Below are 22,236 nucleotides of genomic sequence, written 5' to 3' on the forward strand. Positions count from 1 at the left end.
CCATTTCCTTCTCCTTTTCCTGACCTAGGGATCAAACCCATGGCTCCAGATTCTTTACCGCTGAGGAACTAGGGAAGCAAAAATCATTTCAGTCTCTCTCAAAACACCTATTTTGGTGAGATAGGAAAACAGACCTTAATAGGTAACATAGTTCAGGCAAAATGCATATTTATCTCTTTCCCACCCTTAAACTAAAAAGAAGTTTCCCCTCAATTAGAAATGTTTCTTCAAGAATGCCTTGATATGTAAAGCACTTATATATTCTGTTGTTTTAGACTGCTAATATTCTGAAATTGTAAAATAAATTTCTGTTATCTTTCTTTTTTAATTTATGTTTTAATTGAAGGAAATGTTTGGCTGAAACCAACAAAATTCTGTAAAGCATCCTCTGTAAACTTTCTTAATCTCTGTAGTTTTAGAGAAAAGCAGATGCACTAAACTTAATGCATTAAGAGGATTCATTCAATGGGTATACCTTGCCACACCAAACATAAACGAAGAATTGAGGCATGTTACAGAATGACTAAAGTTTAAAAATGGGCTTAAATGATAGATAAATACAAGAGGCAGAAATACTGTTTTGTCCTTGAATTATACTGGAAACTGATTTATTCTATAATTCTAAGTGTGCGGGAAGAATAAATAATTTTTATGCAATCAATTATCCAGAATTTCAAACAAATTCTAAAATCTTTTGGAATGCTAGATATAACACTTTTAGTTGAAAAGAGAAAGAGCAGATATATCTCTAGCCATATGTTAAATTTGTTGTTTTTGTCCAGTTGCTCAGTTGTATCCGACTCTAAGACTCTATGGACTGCAGCATGCTAGGCTTCCCTGTCCTTCACTATCTCCTGGAGTTTGCTGTGTTACATGTTAAATAAAGATGCATATATACAAATATATACCATGCCACCACCTTAACTATGGGGTTAATCTTTAATCTGATTCACAACTGAAAGGATCATGTGGCAGCTGGTTTTACACTATTTCATTCACAAAAAGAGATTATCCATTAGACAAGCACATTTTCCCCTGGAATTTCACGGCATAAAGGCGCCAGACACATTTTTCTTTCAAACACAAAGCTATGCAAAATATTTCCAGATATAATCAGAAGGGTATGAAACAGCAAATTAAGCGTCAATCTTCAGCATTATCTGTTTTTGAGAGATTTGACAAAAGTTGAAAAAACAGTTTGACTAAGGAAAAAAATATTGGAAAAAGCAACATACCTTAGAGATGATTAATGGTTCCCCATGCTCCAAACCACCTTTCAAAGTAAAACCCCAGGGAGCTCCTCCCTGCAGGAACGCTTCCAGATAAATGTACCGTCCCCTGGAGGTCCTGTTAGGGGTTAGTGTGCCACTGGTCTCATCGAAGTTCTCCGTAGTCCTCATCATGGCAAACACATGATGCCTCGAGTTAAATTTTAAACGCCTGAAGCAGTTTCAGGAGAATGGTGTTTAGCATTATGCCATCCTTCACAATCCACGCTGGCCAAAAAAGACGTTTTCAGAAACCAATTCTTTCGGGTGTAAAAGGTTCTTGTGAGCTTAACTCCAAGATGCTGAGCCAGGAGGATTTTTCACTTCAACGTTTCTGAATGCAACTCTCCTCCTGGAATTCCCGGTTCTCACTAAAGCCCCGGAGGGGTGTATATCTCTCCACTCAATTAAAAAAAAAAAAAAAGAAACAAACATCTTTCACTGTCACTCGCCAGACTGCCTCTATTTCACACACACCCACGCCAAATTTTTTTCAGCAGATTATACAGAGAAACTTAAAGTCCTCTTACAATATAGTAAGAAAATTGCAAAAACTCAACTGCATACCTCAATTTTGATTGATTAGCAACCCTTTCTTCCTCTCGGAGTGAAATTTACCATCACAATAGCCTCCCATCTTCCCAGAAGTAGCTTTAAAAGAAGCTACTATGCTTCTGCTAGCTTCAGAAGTTTCTAACTTGTTCCAAACAGATAAGCTGTGCTGAAACTTATTTGTCTATGTTTTTCAGCAATAAGTTCAATCTGTTTCTTGAAAAAAAAAAAAGTTTTTCCAGGATGTAGAGAAAAATGGAAAAAAGCATGGTAAATTAACCTTCCCTGGAAAAAATATCCAGGCGGCAGCTCAGTCCTTTTTTTGGTATTTTCAGTGATGAGCAGCCTCTACTGCAGCCAAGGCTGTACTTGCCTTTTCTGAGAGAAAGAGTAAGGAAGTGAGAGGAAAATGGATTAAGGCAAACAGAGCGACCGCAACCTTTCTGCACAGTAAGCGCTGCTATGTGGAATTCAGTTCCCCACAAAGACCTGACCAATCACAACAGTCTTTCACTTGATAAACCGTAGACAGTTAAAAGTACGGTACTCATGGCTAATTAGCAAGTAGTAAAATAGTTGATGGACTCACCCCACTTTGTTCCAATTAAAGCAGAATCCCTGGAAGTGAGACACAGGCATTGACATTTTTTAAAAAACCTCTGGGCAATTCTGCCCTGAGGCCAAGTTTGCAGAGCTTTTTGGTAAACATTTAAGTGTCAAGGTGGTAGCACAGGGCTTTATTTTGTTCATTAGAAGAAAGTGCCAAGTAAAATTTATAAATGGCTTTTCATCTTGAAATAGGACTCTCCAATCAAATTTCTCCTTGTTTGATTCAGTACAAACAGGTCGCAGGCTTTCTTCTATATTGTAATTGTTCTCTACTCCAAGGCTCTTTGTTATCCATTCTTTAACTGAAAAGAAATACTTGGTGTCTGGCAAGTAATAAGCACTCAAGGTGGAATGTTGTTTGGATTTCAGGTTAGCAATGGAATTTTGTAATAATGTTATATAAAATTTGACATCAAAACTTTTTATTAAAAATTTAAATAGTGCAAGATAACTGTATCTTTTAGCCAGAAGCCCCAGCTATTAAGTTGGAACAACTTAGAATTATTTCCAGGAGATATTTTGCTAAAATTTTTTTTGTTTAAAAGTACGTGATGTGAATTCTGTTGGATACTGACGTTTTGATATCACTTTAATTTTGGTGTTTGTACCTATAGTTAATGAAAAGTTAATATAATAAAGAAGCAGATATAATATGCAAAGAAGTCTATACGATGTTTAATGTACAGCAACACGTGACAAGTGTTATTTGCTTCTCAGTAGTGAGTTCATCTGTAGGGCTCAAAGACAAAATAAAGAAAAATCTCATTTTAATGTAATGATAGTATTTTAGTGAAAACAAAAGGTGTACAAAATGAAAGTAAATGGTAAACATTGATTCTTTTTTTTTTTTTTTAAACATTGATTCTTAAGAGTAATTTATGCAATTTTTATTGGGGCTTCCCTTTACAACTTAATTTATAAATAAAGAATAGAAGGTGAAATCTTGACTTTTCTTTCACTCCATTATTAAAACATATATGTATACAGAGAGAATATTTAAATAAAAACCAAGGTAAATGAAGTTTCTTTCTGAAAAGTATTTTTGTGTGTGTGGCATTTACAGTCTTGCTCCTGATTCATTTTGTAAAATATGGGATTTCATAGAATCAACGTTTAATATTAAAAGTAATAAAACCAAAAACAAGATGGAAAGGAAGTAAGAACACGTTAAGCAGTGAAGAAAGAACTCAGGGCTTGTGGGCTGATGAAACCTCTATTTTATATAATCACCAAAAGTATTTGACATAAATATTTAATGAAACTTGATAAATAATTTGAAAAATAAACCATATAGAACCTGCTGGACACAGTGTAGCAACTGATAGGTCAGGGTTAGAACAAGTTTTCCCCCTTCTTCCATTGCTCACAATCAAAGAATGTATGCTTGTTTTAAAGGTGAGTGCATAGAGGCCATGAGAAGCCTAAATAATCTGACCAGAGTCATCCTGCAAGTAGCCTTCTTGTTGTTGTTCAGTCACTAAGTCACGTCTGGCTCTTTGTGACCCTGTGGACAGGCTTCCCTGTCCTTCATTATATCCCAGAGTTTTCTCAAACTCATGTCCATTGGATCAATGATGCCATCCAACCATCTCATCCTCTGTCACCCCCTTTTCCTCTTGCCCTCAGTCTTTCCCAGCATCAGAGTCTTTTCCAGTGAGTCTGCTCTTTTCATCAGGTTGGCAAAGTATTGGAGTTTCAGCTTTAGCATCAGTCCTTCCAATGAATAGTCATGACTAATTTCCTTTAGGATTGACTGGTTTGATCTCCTTGCTGTCCAAGGGACTCTCAAGAGTCCTCTCTAGCACTACAGTTTGAAAGCTTAAGTGGGCATAAAATTAAAATCATTAGACCCTTAGGAATGGACTCTCAGTTTAAGGTAGGTCTTTTGCATTTATGGCTAAAGGAAAATTGTTTATGTGGCCAGCATTGCTAATTCATAAGGATAACTTCTGTTAGGGCATGTGACTTGGACCCAAACTCTAATTAGAGAATGAAATTGGACCCTCTCCCCTCTCTAGACAGAGAAAAACAACCCTATTGTCTCAAGGTGCTGACGGTGAAAGGAACCATGAATACGAATGTATTTGACCTTGCAGACCCAAAAGGGTCTCAGGACTTCCCAGGATACTCAGACTACATTTTGAGAATTTCTGGCCTCAACCAGGTACAGCCATACCTGAAGCTATCCCATTTTTACCAGTTTGGTGAGCTTATAAACACATGTGTACTTTTTCCTTGAATAGCTGGAGTTGGGTTTCTGTTGCTTGCAACTGAAAGAGTTTCGAGTAAACACAATGAAACCCTTCATGGTTTTTCCTAGTTTAGGAAAAGGTTTAGGGAAGCTTAGTGCTGTCTCATGGGGGGCTTCCCAGGGGCGTGGTGGTAAAAATCATCCTGCCAATGCAGGAGACTCAAGATATGTGAGTTCAATTCCTGGGGCGGAAGATCCCCTGGAGTAGGAAATGACATCCTGCTACAGTATTCTTGCCTGGAAAGTTCCATGGACGGGGGAGCTTAGCCAGCTACAGTCCATGGGGTCACAAAGTGTCAGACATGACTGAACACACACACACACACACACAGACGCACACAGTGCTGTCTCACAGAGGTAGCTTTGAATGTTGTTTTCTGTTTTTCCACTTCTTCTCTCCTTCTTTGTGCCTCTAAAGTAGAATTACTTTTACTTTCTTATCAAGTTCTTCCTTCATAATAAATAGATTCCACATACCTCACAACTTTCTATCTCTGTATGAAAGATTCCCAATATTGTAATTGTTCATCTTGCTGTTACTGTAATATGGCCCCAGAGCAAAAAATAGTTCAATCATATTGACTCTCCTGTTCTTCTGGAGTGCCTATTCCAAATGTGCTTCTAAATGTCACTTGCTTAATCATCGTTCTGATTTCTTAGAAATCATGCATCACTCTATTTGTTAACATTACTTAAGGAAAAATATGTTCTTTTCAAAATATTCACTCCTAAATTTTCTCATAGTAACCTGTGTGTCTTTCTCTTTTGTTTTAGCATTTTAAGTGTAATTTTTAAATTATTGGGTGTTTTGAATGCCTTCAAATTTAGTATTTCAAAGACTGAAAATTCACTGGGTTGTCTCTGAAAATAAAAAAACTCAGAGTGACATCTAGTGGCTCTTCTGGCTTACTAAACAGTCATCAAAGGAACTGTACACAGTTATTAAATTGTACCTTTGGAAGGTTATTTAGATTTTCTTAGAAAGAATGTCTCAGAACCATCCCAAATAGACAAAATCAACCTTATTTTAAACTTTGCACAGTCTCTCTAGGCAACCTTTCAGAGGCAAAAAAAAAAAAAAAAAAGATCTCTTCATGTGTCTCTTTCTTAAGGGTTAGGAAAACTTCCAAGCTGACCTTCCCTCACCCTTAAATGCCAAGAAGGCTCACCTGAAGACAGTCACTTGAAACGAGGACTGCAAGAGGACTGGAAGCCCAAAGATTAGTTAAAAATAGTCAAGATGCACCGCTAGAACTGCCCCTGAAGCAGTGTCCTAGCTCTATACAATGTGGATACTCCAAGTGGGGTTCCCTGAGAAAGGAGAGAGGGGGCATGGATGCTGGATTTGTGGTTTACCTCACCAGCTTCACTCACCATCCTGAGGGCTGTTACAAAACTGTCAGAGCACAATCAGTTCACATCTTTCGGGGATGATGAAAATGCCATGTCTTGATCAAAGATGTAGTCTCACAGGTGAACAGCTGGTCCTTGAACAACATGAAGTTTAGGGGCACAGAATCCCCTCCCCCTGACCCATGCAGTCAAAAATCAAAATACTTAATTTTATGGTCAGCCCTCTGTTCCCTCAATTTTGTGTCGAGGAGTCAATCAACTGCAGATTGTGTAGTACTGTAGAATTTATTTATTGAAAAAAAAATCCGAGTGTAAGTAGACTTGTGTATAAGTAGATCAAACTCTTATTGCTCAAGGGTTGAATGTGTATCTATGAAACCACATCAAATGGTACACTTTAAATAAATGCAGTTTAATGAACAGAAATTACACCTCAATAAGGTCAACTTAAAAACACTCAAGGGACTTCCCTGGTGGTCCACTGATGGTTAAGATTCCACTGCAGGGGGCACGGGTTTAATCCCTGATTAGAAAACTAAGACCCCACATTCTGCATGGCACAGTAAAAAAAATAATAAATAAGATAAAGTTTTAAAAATACAAGAATCCCATCAATAAATGAATGGATAAACAAAATGTGAGGTTTTATACTATCATTATTATTTTATATATATATATCTCACATAATAGTGGAACATTAATTCAGCCTTTAAAAAGACAACAATTTTGATACATACATGGATGAAACTTGAGGACATTATGCCAAGTGAAATAAGCCAGTCACAGAAGGACAAATGCTGTATTATTCCACTTATATGAGTTCTTAGAAGAGTCAAATTGGTAGAATCAGAAAGTAGAATAGTGGTTGCCAGGAGCTGGAGGGAGGGTGAATGGAAAATTAGAATTTAATGAGTACAGAGTTCAGTTTGGGGAAATGTTCTAGAGATAGATAGTGGGGATGGTCACATAAACAATGTGAGTTTAACTGAACTAAACACTTAAATGGTTAAAATGGTAACTTTTATGTTAGTGCATTTTACCACAGTAAAAAGTGTTTTTTTTCCCAAGTACTTGTAACAGGTAAAGAAACGTTGTAAAATATGATGCTGTAATTAATCAGTTCATCCCTTCACCATGCTGAGCATAGTTGTGGGTGGATGTCATAGAAATTGTCGAATGCATAAAGAACCAAATAATAATACCTGATCACATATACTAAACATTAGATACCTGGCAAAAAATTATAACTGTTATAGGAATTATTGTAGTAAGTTATAATTCTAAAATCTGGTAGAAATATATTCATAAACTTATGAGAAATGGAGGATTTTAATAAAAATATAGTTCAGCAGAACCCGCAGTATTAAGATCTCAAATGATAGTTTTGATAAAATGCATTAGTTTATTTTGGAAAAACCAGAGCCTGCTTCAAAGACATTAGTGACAATGGTGGTTGACCTCAATGACAGAAACAGCCTAGAGGAGAAAAGGCAATCTGTTCAGGCCAATCTGGCCTTTTGGCTGAATTTTTTAAAATTATTATTATTTTTTTATTGGCGCATATTTGTTTTACATACACTGGTGTGTCTTATTCTTCAGTACACCAAGCACATGCTTGGGAAGCTCTGTTCTACAACGTGGCTCCTCCCTCCAGTCCTCCAGATCTCTGCTCAGTGTTACTTTATCAATGCTGCTGCTGCTGCTAAGTCGTGTCAGTCGTGTCCGACTCTGTGCAACCCCATAGAAGGCAGCCCACCAGGCTCCTCTGTCCATGGGATTCTCCAGGCAAGAACACGAGTGGGTTGCCATTTCCTTCTCCAGCACAAGAAAGTGAAAAGTGAAAGTGAAGTCACTCAGTCCTGTCCGACTCTTCAAGACCCCATGGACTGTAACCTACCAAGCTCCTCCGTCCATGGGATTTTCCAGGCAAGAGTACTGGAGTGGGTTGCCATTGCCTTCTCCGACTTTATCAATGAGGCCTTCTCAGACCACACATGAAATGGTACCTCCTCTCTCTAACCTCCATACCCTATCTCATCTACACTTATCCCCATCTGATATATTTGAATTTGTCTCTCTGCTCATTGCTCATCTTCTACAAGAGTGTAAACTCCATGAGGATAGGAGTTTTTTTGGTTCATGGCTGTATTTTCAACACCTTTGCATGTTGCAATCAGGTCTCTATGAATACACGTTCAAATGACTGTATGAATGGTATAGAAACTCTGGACCCCTTCCTTTACCTCTAAATTTTTTATTTTAAAAGCTAAGAATCTCTTTTAAATTCAGTATCAGAAACATACCATGAAGTAAAACTGTAAGGCACTTCAAATGAAAATAATTTTATAATAAAATTTTAATGTTCACACATATATGTGGGTTTAAATAGTTTTATAGTGTTCTAATAAACATATTTCAATTAACAACTTCAAAAAGAATAAAAAAAAGGAACTTTCTTGGTTCTTAGTGTCCAAATATAAACATGAGACATAAATGGAAATCACATATTAGGTAACTAAAACATTTTCTTGCCGTAAGAACACAGTTGTGTTTTAACAGAATAAAAGTCTAAAACAAAAGAACTAAAAATTGCTTTCTGTCTAGCCACAAAATTTAAACCATTCACCCTTCCATTAAATACTCTCATTCCCTATTAAAATACTTGATTCTATACGCAAGACTGTCCAAGTCAATAAATTTATATTATAGGTACAATAAAAAGCGATCTTTTAGTGGTATTTAATACTAATTTTATGAAAATTTAAAACTACATTATGTAATGTAGGATTTATTAATATTTCCAACCAACTCACACATAAAAAGTTATTCGCTGGAGGTGTCCTCATAGTGCCACTGCTAATAGCATTAACGCTGACAGGTGGCATCCATCACACTCAGGCCCTTTCTGGATTTCTTCCATCCGAGCACTAATTTAGGCAGTACGGATAGGCTTAAGTGTGTAATCACAGTATATGATAAGTTCTATATATTACAGAGATGACGACAGAGCAACTGAATCACAGCGGAAGAAAACTCTCCGGAGGCGAGAGGGTCAGCTATTCCGAGTACACTTCTGAACCTTGCAAAACATTCCCAACAGAGGATCAGGATAAGCAAAGGCAGAGAGACAAAGGGGAATTGAGAGGTAGGTTGGGGCGGGAGGGGCCACTGTTGGAAGGAGGGCGGGAGGCCTGACTGGCAACGCCAATATTGACTTGATTCTTAGATTGTGAATACAGACAGGATTTATGCGGGTCGGTAAAGAATTGGGGAAAATCCTCTGTGGAACGACTTGGAGAATAGCCTGGGGCGTTCGGGTGATGGGGGGCAAGAGCAGGACATGGATACCGGTTAGGAGGCCGCAGATAAAGAGAATGGCTGTGAGTGGCAGAGAGTATAAGTTGGAAGCCCGAATAGGGGTCGCTTGTGGAGTAGGGCTGGCAGGATGTGATGCCAAGCAGCCCCCTTGGTCAGAGCTGCTAGTATGGAGACTCTGGGCGGGCGGGGGGTGGGGGAGAAATGGCTCTCGGTTGCCCGGGCGACGGCGTCTAGGGGCGGAGTCTGGGGCCAGAGACGGCCCCCACATGGTTAGTTCAGCATTCCCCCCGGCCCCCTCCCCACTCTCGGGCGAGGTGCCCAACGGTTGCCCCCGAGGCTTGCTTGGAGCCGGCAAGGCGCGAGCCGGAGCGCACGGGGAGCTGGCGCACGGGTGGGCGGGGCTCGGTCCTGCGTCGCCGCCGCCGCCGCCGCCCAGTCGACGCCGGTGCGGCCGCCGCGCCCGCCGGCGCCCCCGCGGGGATGGGGCCGGTCTCTTAGGATGAGGCGTTGGTAGCAGGTACAAGGGCGGGCGCGACCGGGGGACCGGGTGAGGAGGTGGGTCGTTCGCCAGAGGCCCTGAGGCTGCGCATCTTCATTTCTGGAACCTTCCAGATCTTTTCGTTTGTTTTGCACATGCTGGATGCCCAATAAATTGTTTCTTTACCAGAAGGGACTGCCGTTGTTTTCAGGAATCACAAGACTTCCGGGGACTGTGGCTGAACTGTAGGACTAGAAATAACAGGATCCTGTTGTTGTTCCAACTTTACTGCTAACTCCTGTTCCTACCCAGCTTCTTTGGCAGACGTGGCGGAGGGGGGTGGGGTGGGGGTGGGGTGGAGGAATAGGGAAGACACACATAATGAGTAATGTGTAACCTTGTACAGTCTAATCCAAATGAGATTGTATTAAATGCTGTGCAAGGGCCCTCTCAGCTGGAACCCTGTCTATTAAGTGAGGAGTCTGGTTCTGCATCATTATTAGTATCTGTCAGAAACAGTGGGTTCTCAGATGAGTCCACCGTCTCCCACAAAACTCTGCTCCCAGTCCCCACTGAGGCTGTTGTTCCGGGCTGAGTTCATGCGTCTTTATTTTTTTTCTTTTTTAGATTATGAAAGTATAATAACATTTACAGGAGACGTGGACAATACAGAACAAAATTAATACATAGTTCCACTGTATAATTATTTTTAAGTGGATAAATTACGATTTTTAGTCGGAGTTTCAGCATCAATTTCAGAATCAAGCTCTCAAAACTTAATAGAATGAATAGAATAGCCAGAAAAATAGAAGGCTATAATAGACCTTGCTGCTGCTGCTGCTAAGTTGCTTCAGTCGTGTCCGACTCTGTGCAACCCCATAGATAGCAGCCCACCAGGCTCCGCCATCCCTGGGATTCTCCAGGCAAGAACACTGGAGTGGGTTGCCATTTCCTTCTCCAATGCATGAAAGTGAAAAGTGAAAGTGAAGTCGCTCAGTCATGCCGACCTTAGCAACCCCATGGACTGCAGCCTACCAGGCTTCTCCATCCATGGGATTTTCCAGGCAAGAATACTGAAGTGGGGTGCCATTGCCTTCTCCGTAATAGACCTTAAGCCTTTATTTTTTAGGGCTCCAAAATCACTGCAGATGGTGATTGCAGCCATGAAATTAAAAGACGTTTATTCCTTGGAAGGAAAGTTAGACCAACCTGCTGCTGCTAAGTTATTTCAATCGTGTCCGACTCTGTGCGACCCCAAAGATGGCAGCCCACCAGGCTCCCCCGTCCTTGGGATTCTCCAGGCAAGAACACTGGAGTGGGTTGCCATTTCCTTCTCCAATTATGACCAACCTAGATAGCGTATTAAAAAGCAGAGACATTACTTTGAAACAAAGGTCCATCTAGTCAAGGCTATGGTTTTTCCAGTGGTCATGTATGGATGTGAGAGTTGGACTATGAAGAAAGCTGAGCACCGAAGAATTGATGCTTTTGAACTGTGGTGTTGGAGAAGACTCTTAAGAGTCCCTTGGACTGCAAGGAGATCCAGAAATCAGTCCTGGGTGTTCATTGGAAGGACTGATGCTAAGCTCAAACTCCAATACTTTGGCCACCTCATGCAAAGAAGAGTCGACTCATTGGAAAAGACCCTGATGCTGGGAGGGATTGGGGGCAGGAGGAGAAGGGGATGACAGAGGATGAGATGGCTGGGTGGCATCACCGACTCAATGGACATGAGTTTGAGTAAACTCCGGGAGTTGGTGATGGACAGGGAGGCCTGACATGCTGCGATTTATGGGGTCACAAAGAGTTGGACACGACTGAGCGACTGAACTGAACTGAACTGAACTGAAGAGCCCTGTGGTGTTCATGCATCTTGGTGTACTTTAAGAGCAAGGGAAAGTAGAAGAAAAGTGAAGTTGGTTGTTTCTCAGGGTCTTTTGACTGGCATCCACTTCTTGCTTCCTCTGTAGCCGCCTATTCAGGAAAGGAAGGCTCAGCACCTTCCACTGTCCCAGAACTCAGCGGGGCAGGACTGTTTACTCTGTGTAAAGTCATGGGGTGGAAGTGGGGGAGTGTGGGAGACGCCTGGTCCTCCCAGCTCTATTGTTTTTAGATTTATACAGTTATCTTTATTTGTCTTGTGGGTAAAATGGTTTTTCTGCCCTGGAGACATTTTTATACTCCTGAATTGAGGGTAGAAATTGACAATTTATTTTGTATATGCAGACTCCTTACCACTGTGATTTACAAAGAGGACTCAGCGTTGTCTATTTAGTATGTTAGGGCCATAGTTCATTAAATAGGGCCTCTGTGAACCACCTGTTCCCACACTAGAAGCCCTCAAATGATTTGGTATAGTAGGCTAAATAAGGGCCACCCAAAAATATCAGGTCCTAATCCCTGGAATCATAAATATGATAAGCCAAGAAGGTCTTTGCATATATGATTAAGTCAAGGATCTTGAACTAGAAAGGTTATCTGAGTGGATCCTAAATGCAAACAGTAGAATTCTTGAGGGAGGCAGAGGAGATAAGACAGGGAAGAGGAAACTGCATTGTGAACACAGCAGAGTGATGTGGCCACAAGCCAAGGAATGCTTCAACTACTTGCTGGTGGAGGCAAGAAATGGATTCTTTCTTTGAGCATTTGAAGGGAGCACAGCCCTGCCAATACTGGGATTTCAGCCCTGTGACTGATTTTGAACTTCTGGCACCAGAACTGTGAAAGAATAAATGGCTATGGTTTTAAACCACCAAGCTTTTGGTAACTTGTTACGGCGATTATAGGAAACTGTTACATACAATTATGCTTATAAGTCACATAGAATCAGGCCTGTATTGATGAATGTTTTAAAGCTTTCCAGCTGGGGCAGTGGCAGGTGTTGTAGTGGAGACCATTGAGTATTTCCTGAACCCTGTACATCCTAAGGAAAAGATTTAAGCAGAGAATTTGGTGAGAAGGGAAAATAAATTAGTTGCATTAGAAAGAGATGGTCTAGCACTAAAGCAATTTTCTTTAAACTTTCTTTGTATTTCTCTTAATATATCACTGCATTTGATCTGGTTAAGAGAATATAGGTACAAAATGACTTAGGTTTGGTCCTTAGCTAAGATGTTGTTGGAGAACTATCATGTGTATATCAAATAAGAGTTGCAGACACCTGGAAATTGAGTTATAGGTTCAATCCAGGAGAAAAGAGACAATGCTAAAATGGTTCCATAAGGAAGTTAAAAGCAATCTCTAGTTATCTTGAAATTAAGACACTGCAATATTTAGGATTAGGATGCAGGGGGAAAAAAAAAAAAGTGTTTAGATTTAGTTGATTGACTTCTGGGTCCCAGGCAGCTAATTTGCATCCCTATTCTTACTCCACAAAGCATTACAGAAATGTACAAAGAGTAGCCAATCTGCTTTATTTTTGAACTACTTTTTTGAGGTTTAATTTGCTTACCATAAAATTCATCAATGTTAAGTATAAAATCCAATGATTTTTATTAAGTCACCATGATTCAGTTTTAGAACGTTTCCATCACCCAAAAAAGATCACTTGTACCCATTCGTAGCCAGTCTCCATTCCCAACCCCAGCACCAATCTGCTTTTGATCACTGGCCTGCTGCTGCTGCTGCTGCTAAGTTGCTTCAGTCATGTCTGACTCTGTACGACTGCATAGACGGCAGCCTACCCCAGGCTCCTCCGTCCATGGCAGTTTCCAGGCAGAGTACTGGAGTGGGTTGCCATTGCCTTCTCTAATCACTGGCCTACTTTAGAGTTAAGGTTTTAATTCCTCTGCAGGGACTACTCCAGTGGCTTCAAAACTGACCGCTGCTTCTACTCAGCATATTTCCCACCCAGCCTCTGGAAGATTATATGCCTCTTGTTAAAATGCTCCAGTGGCTTTCCATTGCAATTAGAATAAACCTCCAAGTCCTTAATGTAGCTTTTTCAAGGACCCATGAACTCTACAACCAGCCAACCTCACCAGCAACTTCTCAAGATAATTTAGAAAAGGAACTCCTAAAAAGCACAGTGTTTCTTTGGACACAGGACACAGCTGGCTGTCTGTAAGCAGACCTCCCGTTCTCCCTGGACTATGTGTAGGCTCCACTAGCCTCCTCCCTGGCGGTCAGTGAACACATAGTCTTTCTTATCTCCAGACCTTTGCCTGTGGTACTTCCTCTTAGGATCTTCCCCAGTCCTCTGCAGAGCTGACTTTTTGTCATTCAGCTCACATGTCACTTCAGGAAGTCCTTCCCTGACCTGCTAAGTAGCCTCAACTCAACTCTGTATGTTACTACTCTGTGTTATTCTCATCATTGCACTTGACCACTCTCCAAAATTATATTTTTGATTTATTTTGTTAATGTCTTTCTCTGTTAGAATATAAGATCCACAAGGGCAGAAACTTGATTGGTCGTGATCTTACAAAAGCTCTGTCTCTAGTATTTACAGAGGCAGTATTCATAGTGGCAATACACTGTAAACCATCAAAATGCTACTAAAAGCAGTTAATAATTACCAGAGGCTTACTGTGTACCAGGCCTTGTGCTAAGTGTTTTATATGCATGGATGATTTAATTAAATTTTACTACTTTTGATGTGGGAAGAGTGAGGAAAGTATGTCCTCCAAATACAGTTCCCCACATTAAATGATGTCTTTCAGAGGCATTGGGTTGTGTTCTTTCCCTTATTATTAGAATGTTGATTTTAAGGCTGGATCAGTGTATGTTGCTACCAACTACATAGTTTTGAATCTCTTTCTCCACTTCACTGAAAACTAAACTGGAGACGGGTTTTCAGGGAAGAAAGGAGGAAGAAATAGAGTATAAATAAAGGAGGGTCCTGAAAGAGCAGGGCATGCTCAGGATACAGCTTTGAATGGACACTGTGCGCCAGGGGAGTGAGGATGAAGGAGGTGAGGCTGAGAGGTTGGTTAGGCCAGATCGTAAAGGGCTTTGAGAGCTAGTCTTAGTTTAAGCTGTTATTTTTGAGCAAGTTGTGGCAGAATAGCTCCTATGTTAAAGGAAGATTGTAAGAAACTGAAACTTAGGAGGATCATTGTGAGGGATTTTGTAGCAGGTCTAGTAAGAGTTGGTTAAAGCATGAAAGAATACAATAGAACTAAAAATAACTAAGCTGCATATGCCAGGATTCCTTCCTTATAACTTACGACCACATTTAAGTCTCCTTCACTGAGTTAAAAGGTATTACTCAACAGAAGGTGGAGTTTGAATAAATGAATAACAGAAGAAGACACTGAAATGTCTGACTTGGAAAGCTGGCTTTATGGTATCACTATCTGAGAGCATCCTAGGAAATAGGTTAGGTAGGAATGCAAAGAGACCAGATTTGGGATAAAGATGAATCTAGAGCCCCCTCAATTTTTTTAACAACAAAGCATGAAATTTTCTGGAAGCAGTGGAGTTACCCCTGTCTGGCTTTGCTGACTGGAATCACCTGTGAGAAGTCATTGTATTTGGGGTCATCTTTTTGCTGAAGTTTCTCCATACAAAATCATAGAATATCCAGATTGGAGAGGATTTTACAATTCTTCTAGTTCAACACTCTGCCAGGAGAGGAAAGCCAGTGGCAGTTGTCATTTCAACAAATGCTCATCCACTTTCAGCTTGAACACCTCACAAGGAGGTCCACTGTGTATATAGAATGTGCTCCAGTTTTTAGAATGTCCCTTTCTACTCTGAGCTAGAACCTATCTCCCTTTACTTCTGTTCATTAGTCCTCATTCTGCACATAGAATATCATCATTCTTTTTTTCAGTTGATGTTAAATGATATATAACATTATGTTTCAGATTATTACATTATGATTTGATATTTGTGTTGTCATTCATTTTTCCAGTAAGGCAGCTGCTCACTTAGAGTCCACTGAGATATTCCAAAATTCCTAGTTGTTTTTCTCAGCTACATTGCTTAAGATTTATAGAACTGTTGCTAATTTATAGGTAGAATTTCCTCTACTCAGTAACTTTTCTAACCAAGCACAAGAGCTGTTACCTCGTCAGAGCATCTCCAAGCAGTGAAAAGCAGTTCAGGGGATCTATTTAAGTTAGTTTGGAAGTACCTAGAGAAAGGCTGGAAATGTAGATAACGGGCCTGTTGGTTTACTTGCTGCCTTATCTTGATCATGTCAGTGAGACCTGTACAAGATTAGCATTGGACCAATAGAGAGCATGGGCTTCCCTGGTGGCTCAGAGGGTAAAGAATCCACCTGCAATGCAGGAGACCTGGGTGCAATCCTTAGGGTGGGAAGATCCCCTGGAAGAGGAAATGGCAACCCACTCCAGTATTCTTGCCTGGAGAATCCCATGGACAGAGGAGCCTGGCAGGCTACAGTCCCTGGGGTCACAAAGAGTCAGACACGACTGAGCGACTAAGCACAGCAAAGTAGGGAGCATATAGATGAACATGTTCTGTTGTATAAACTTAGTGTAGAAAAGTGCCACAGGTGCTATTTTAAGTGCTATAAATTTAAAATGTCAGTACTTTCATATACAAGATAAACGCAAGAGAGAATTCGAACTTTTGTTGTTGCTATTGTATGAATGTTTTAGGTGTTGTCAAGATCTTAAATGATGAAAATGAACTTGCAAGTTGAACTTTTTGAAAATAATAAATTTTAGATAATGAAGTAGTGTATATATTAATAAGCAGATTTTAAAACATTTTCTGTTTTTCAGGTGTTAATAGGATAAGTGAAAATAAGAATATCCAGATTTTAAGGTATTTCTTGTTTTGCTTTGGGTTATACTTAAGAATTGTGACTAAATAAAACTGATAGCACTAATTTATTTTATCTGCAACTAATTTTAGAGCCTGAGGTCTTAAGCGTGATCAATGCCTAGGCTAGAATATCTAATATAGTAAAGTTATAAGGCGTTTATCTCTGTGGTTTTCAAATTCTGCTCAGTGGAGCCTTCTGTATTCCATAAAGGTATTTGGAGGGCAGAGAGGAGGGTGTGTAGTCAGGTGTCTGAAGGTTCAATGAAAGGCTTCCACTCCTTAAAAAAAGTTTGGAAGACACACCCCTAACCTCATTTAGTAATGGTGGGAATTGAGGCTCAGAGACGTGAATAGATTTGCCAATGCTTTCACAAGTGACCAAAGGCAGAATTACGATTCTAAGTTCTGTTTTTCTTCTGGGCTGCCTCCTTCCAAAATGGTCTCATGTACTGGTGATGTAGAATCTTACGAACTTAATTCTGTATTATGTTATAATGGTCCCTCTGTGTACTCAGTGCATTCTAAACCCACTTTATTTTCCTTTAGAGTACGTATATGAAACGTACCTTCTTTCTAGATAAACAGAAAGATATGGCCATTTATTATGGGAAAGTGAGCTGGTATACACTGCTTAAATTTCAAAAACAGTGTTGTTATTCTTGGTTTACTATTCCATTATGTAGTGCTAGTTTCCTATAGATTGAGGCAACAGGATAGTAAGTCTGATGAGTTATCTCAGGTAATTCTTATTCTTTTGTGGTATATACTCTGAATCTATCTTATAGTCTTACAGAGGTTAAATATTGTTCTCAAGGTCACATAGGTGGTAGATCACAGAGCTAGAATTTGAACCCATGAGTGATGTGAAGTTAGTAGTGAGAACAATAACTCAGGCAATAAAGGTTTTATTCAGAAAAAACTGCTCTCTTCATTGTGTTTCTCAGACTGTACTGGCCCAGACATGTGATATATGGATTAGTCTTAGTCTTCCATGGTGGCTCAGATGGTAAAAAGTCTTCCTGCAATACAAGGACCTGGGTTCAATCCCTGGGTTGGGAAGATCCCCTGGAGAAAGAAATGGCAACACACTCCAGTATTCTTACCTGGAGAATCCCATGGACAAAGGAGCCTGGCAGGCTATAGTCCATGGGGTTTCAAAGAGTCAGATAAGACTGACTGACTAACACACTAGAGTACCTTAGGATTTCCTGGGGAAAACATACCTGCAGACTGGTTCTACAAGAGTATGGACTAGCTTTATAAAATCACCAATCTCAGACTTCTGTGAAAGGTAGCACCCTAAGGGCTTGAGTCATTCATTGATGAATCCAGTAATCTAAATGTAACACACATTGTAAGTGAAAGTGAAAGTTGCTCAGTCTTGTCCAGCTCTTTTCGATCCCATGGACTATACAATCCATGGAATTCTCCAGGCCAGAATATTGGAGTGGGTAGCCTTTCCCTTCTCCAGGGGATCTCCCTGACCCAGGAATCAAACCGGGGTCTCCTGCATTGCAGGTGGATTCTTTACCAACTGAGTTATCAGGGAAGCCCACATTGTAAGTAATCTTTCCAAATCAAAATAGATCATGGATTCTGAATCAGCTTACTATGGAGACAGTCACATTCCATCACAGTCACAGTAGAGGGCTACCTGGCATAGCCATACAGAAAGAAATCAAGGTGAGGACTGGTCACATTAGGGAAAGTACAGGTGTACAGTCACCACAGATTTTGGAAGCCAAGGAGAAGAGGTGAAAACCCAGGAGATAGTTTTAAGTCCCTTAGCTCAACTGTGTAACAAAAACTAAAGCCTATAACCTTCTTTTCCTCCAAAAGTCCTCTTTTTGTGGTCTGTGGCCTCTTTTAAGGCCTTTTTCTGCAACATTCTAATTAAATAACAAGAGTAGAATCTTTACCTAGCTATTACTTGTCAGAAATTTAGGCTTCTTTCAGTGTGAACCTGTTCATAATTTTAAACCAGGCAGAATTGTTCTTAATGAATCTTGGCATACTAGAAGAGGCCAAGATCTCATCTGTGTGCTTTTATCAGAGGTTTAAATCAAACACATGTAAGTTCATGTTTTGATCCGCAAATCAACAAAGTGCAGCATTTTCACAGTTTCATGACTTACTGAGACAAAAAAAAAATTCTTTTTCCAGAAATCCTTAGTAATTTAATAAGTTTTATGCCCGAATATAGGAATAAGGTTACAATTCTTACAACGCAATGAAAATAAATAATGAATGATTTGACCAGTTTAATGATTTGGTCAGTCTAAAACAGTGAAAATCTAGATTACAAATAATTTTTAAAAGACATTTCATTACTCTATATACATAAAAATAACTAGCAGCATTGGCAAGTAGACATACCTGTTCTGCTTATCTTGCTTGTAGATTTTGTTTCTTTCTTGATAGCCCAAAGTCTGCTTTCAAGCAGAGTGGATTAGTGTATGATCTCCTAATGCTGGGCTTTGATTCCACCTGCCCTACTCCTTCATGCTTTGGATCTATGTCTAATTTATGATAACATTACTCAATAATTTACATTTTCTTACTTTTATCATCCTGAAGAATCCCCAAATATATCATTTTAGTGTGTAAGCTAAGTTAAACAGCAAACATTCATGATAAAACTTGTTTAAATGAGAGGTTTTTTAATTCCCCAAATAGCAATTTCTTCTATTTAGAACATTTAAATTGCCTGGCAATCTTGAGTAACATTCCATTTGTTAGAATTCTTTATGGAATGTTTCCCTTAATGTTTCCCTGCCACTTATTTCCTAAAAATGATAGTATAAACATATTAAGGTAGAATTTAATCATTGTTTTGACAGATGGCACCTCAGTAATCTAAAAGGCAAAAGTGTAAGTGTAATAAAAACGAATTTTGTTCAACAGCAAAAATTCTTTTTAGCTCAGAAGTGTTTAGAAATAACTTTTAACACAATGCTTACATTGTAAAAATGATGAGCAGTATGTTCTGTGTAATATTCCTCTTTCCATCATTTTGATAGTTCTTACCTACATTTATTTTTTAAAGAATTAGGATTCTGATTCATTAATGTGATCTATTGTTTTTCTGTTTTTTAAATTGTTTTTCTGTTTTCTTAATTTCTGCTTTTATCTTTATTAAGTCCTACCATGTGCTTTTGTTACATTACCCCCTCCCTTTTTGTATTAGAAATCTGTTTGTGTTACAGATCTAATTCACTTATTTTCATGTTTTTTTAAAAAATTAAAATAGGTGTTTAAGGCTGGGAATTTTCTTTTTTGCATTGCTCTAATGTATCTCAGATTCTGATATGTCATATTTTTAGAAATTTAAAAATTTGTTTATATTTCTTTTATCACACAAGAGTTATTTAATACAAAGCCTTTTAATTTTTAAGTGGAAAGGCTTTTTTGCTTTTGGGGTTTTACTTTTACTTTCTCATATTACATTGTGACCAGAGGGAGATGTTTGTCATTTCTGTTTATGGAAGCTGCTAATCTATTATTTGTGTCCTAGAGTATGATTGAGTTTTGTGAATATTCTATGTGTACTTGAGAGGAAGTTATATTCTCTATTATTAAAATATAGTGTTCAATGTATATCCACAAAGTCTACCTTAGTAATTATTTTTAAATCTTTTATAGTCTTATTTTTTCGCTGCTTGATCTATCTCATGCTGAGTGATGTGTTAAAGCCTCTCATTATTATTGTTTCTAGTTATTATTGCATTTCCTATAATTTATGTTTTATCTAAATGATTGCTGTGTTATATGGTACATAGAGTTGGAGGTATTGTTATTGTGGAATGAAGCATTTAACTTAAGTGCCTTTGTCTTACTTAATACTCGTTGGCTTGAAGACTGTTTGGTCTGATATCAGGATTTTAACCCATGCTTTTTTAAAAAAATTTTTTTTGATGTATATTTGATTTACAATGTTGTGTTAATTTCTGCTGTACAGCAAAATTATACATATATATTTTTTCATATTCTTTTCTATTATGGCTTATTATAGGATATTGAATATAGTTCCTTGTGCTATACAATAGGACCTTGTTGTTTATCCATTGAATATATAATAGTTTGCATCTGCTAATTCCAAACTCCCAATCCTTCCCTCCCAGTGCTCTTCCCCTTGGCCACCGTGAGTCTGTTCTCTATTTCTGTGAGTCTGTTTCTGTTTCATCGATAACACTCATTTGTGTAATATTTTAGGTTCCACGTATAAGTGATATCATATGGTATTTGTCTTTTTCTGACTTACTTTGCTTACTATGATAATCTCTAGGTCCATTCATGTCGCTGCAAATGGTATTAAATTGTATATATACACGAATATTCTTTATCCATTCATCTGTCAGTGGGTCAGTGGACATTTGGGTTGTTTCCATGTCTTGGCTGTTGTAAATAGTGCTGCTGTGAACACAGGGGTGCACATCTCTTTTTGAATTACAGTTTTGTCTGGGTAGATGCCCAGGAGTGGGATCGCTGGATCATATGGCTACTCTAGTTTTTTGAGGAACCTTCATACTGTTTTTTATAATGGTTGTACCAATGTACATTCCTACCAACAGTGTAAAAGGGTTCCCTTTTCTTTGCATCCTCTCCAAACTTTATTGTTTGTAGACTTTTTATTGATGGCTATTCTGATTGGTATGTGGTAGTACCTCATTGTAGTTTTTATTTATAAATATCTAATAATTAGTGATGAGCATCTTTTCGTATGCCCGTTGGCCATCTATATTTCTTCTCTGGAGAAATGTCTATTTAGGTCTTCTGCCCACTTTTGATTGGGTTGTTTGCTTTTTTTGTTATTGAGTTGTATAAGCTTTTGTATATTTTGAAAATTAATCCTTTGTCAATCACATCATTTGCAAGTATTTTCTCCCAGTCTGTAGGTTGTCTTTTCATTCTGTTTGTAGTTTCATTTGCTGTGCGAAAGCTTATAAATTTGATTAGGGCCCATTTGTTTATTTTTGCTTTTATTTCTATTGCTTTGGGAGATTAACCTAAGAAAACATTGGTATGACTTTATTAGAAAATATTTTCTATATGTTCTCTTCTAGGAGTTGTCATGTCTTATATTTAAGTCTTTAAGTCATTTTGAGTTTACTTTTGTATATGGTATGAGGATGTGTTCTAACTTCATTGATTTACATGCAGTTGTCCAACTTCTTCAGCACTACTTGCTGAAGAGACTTTTTCTGATTTTATATTCTTGCCTCCTTTGTCAAAGATTAATTGACCATAGGTAATTATGGGCTTATTTCTGGGCTCTGTTCTGTCCCATTGATCCCTATGTCTGTGGCGAGGGTCGGGGGGTGGGGGGCAGCCAATACCATGCTGTTTTGACTACTGTAGCTTTGTAATATTGTCTGAAGTCTGGGAGGGGTATGCCTCCTGCTTTGTTTTATTTTCCTCAGGATTGCTTTGGCAATTCTGGGTCTTTTATGGTTCTATATACATTTGAAATTATTTGTCCTAGTTCTGTGAAAAATGCCATGGGTAATATTAATAGGGATCACATTAAGTCTGCAGATTGCTTTGGATAGTATGGCTACCCCATGCTTTCGTATTGAATTCATTTGCCTAGCAGATCATGGTGTCACTTTATTTGATGTTTGTTTTTTTTTTTAATCAGTGCCTTTTAGTTTCCTCTTATGTACAGCACA

The 22,236-nt window shown here is 38.8% G+C and overlaps 2 protein-coding genes across 51 annotated transcripts in view; one reads left to right on the forward strand and one right to left on the reverse strand.

Moving 5' to 3' along the window:
• SHROOM3 (shroom family member 3) overlaps positions 1-2,901 on the reverse strand; it is a 331,538-nt gene extending 328,637 nt beyond the window's left edge. Inside the window, exon 1 of the mRNA XM_086405211.1 lies at positions 1,236-2,901. Within this exon, the coding sequence (XP_086261337.1) occupies positions 1,236-1,403 (168 nt within the window). The 5' untranslated portion in view covers positions 1,404-2,901. The remainder of the gene's footprint in view (positions 1-1,235) is intronic.
• A 6,884-nt stretch (positions 2,902-9,785) lies between these two features.
• The window catches only part of CCDC158 (coiled-coil domain containing 158), an 83,043-nt gene continuing 70,592 nt past the window's right edge, over positions 9,786-22,236 (forward strand). For 44 of the 50 annotated variants that reach the window (XR_015165274.1, XR_015165275.1, XR_015165276.1 and 41 more), the window contains exons 1-2: positions 9,786-9,868; positions 16,525-16,567. The gene's annotated coding sequence lies outside the window, so the exon portion shown is untranslated. The remainder of the gene's footprint in view (positions 9,869-16,524; positions 16,568-22,236) is intronic. The other 6 variants (XM_086405256.1, XM_086405262.1, XM_086405229.1 and 3 more) reach the window with 1 other exon arrangement.

This window comes from Bos grunniens, chromosome 6 (genome assembly GCF_055505025.1).
Source record: "Bos grunniens cultivar Pamir isolate PY7600 chromosome 6, Bosgru_T2T1.0, whole genome shotgun sequence".
Taxonomy (NCBI): domain Eukaryota; kingdom Metazoa; phylum Chordata; class Mammalia; order Artiodactyla; family Bovidae; genus Bos; species Bos grunniens.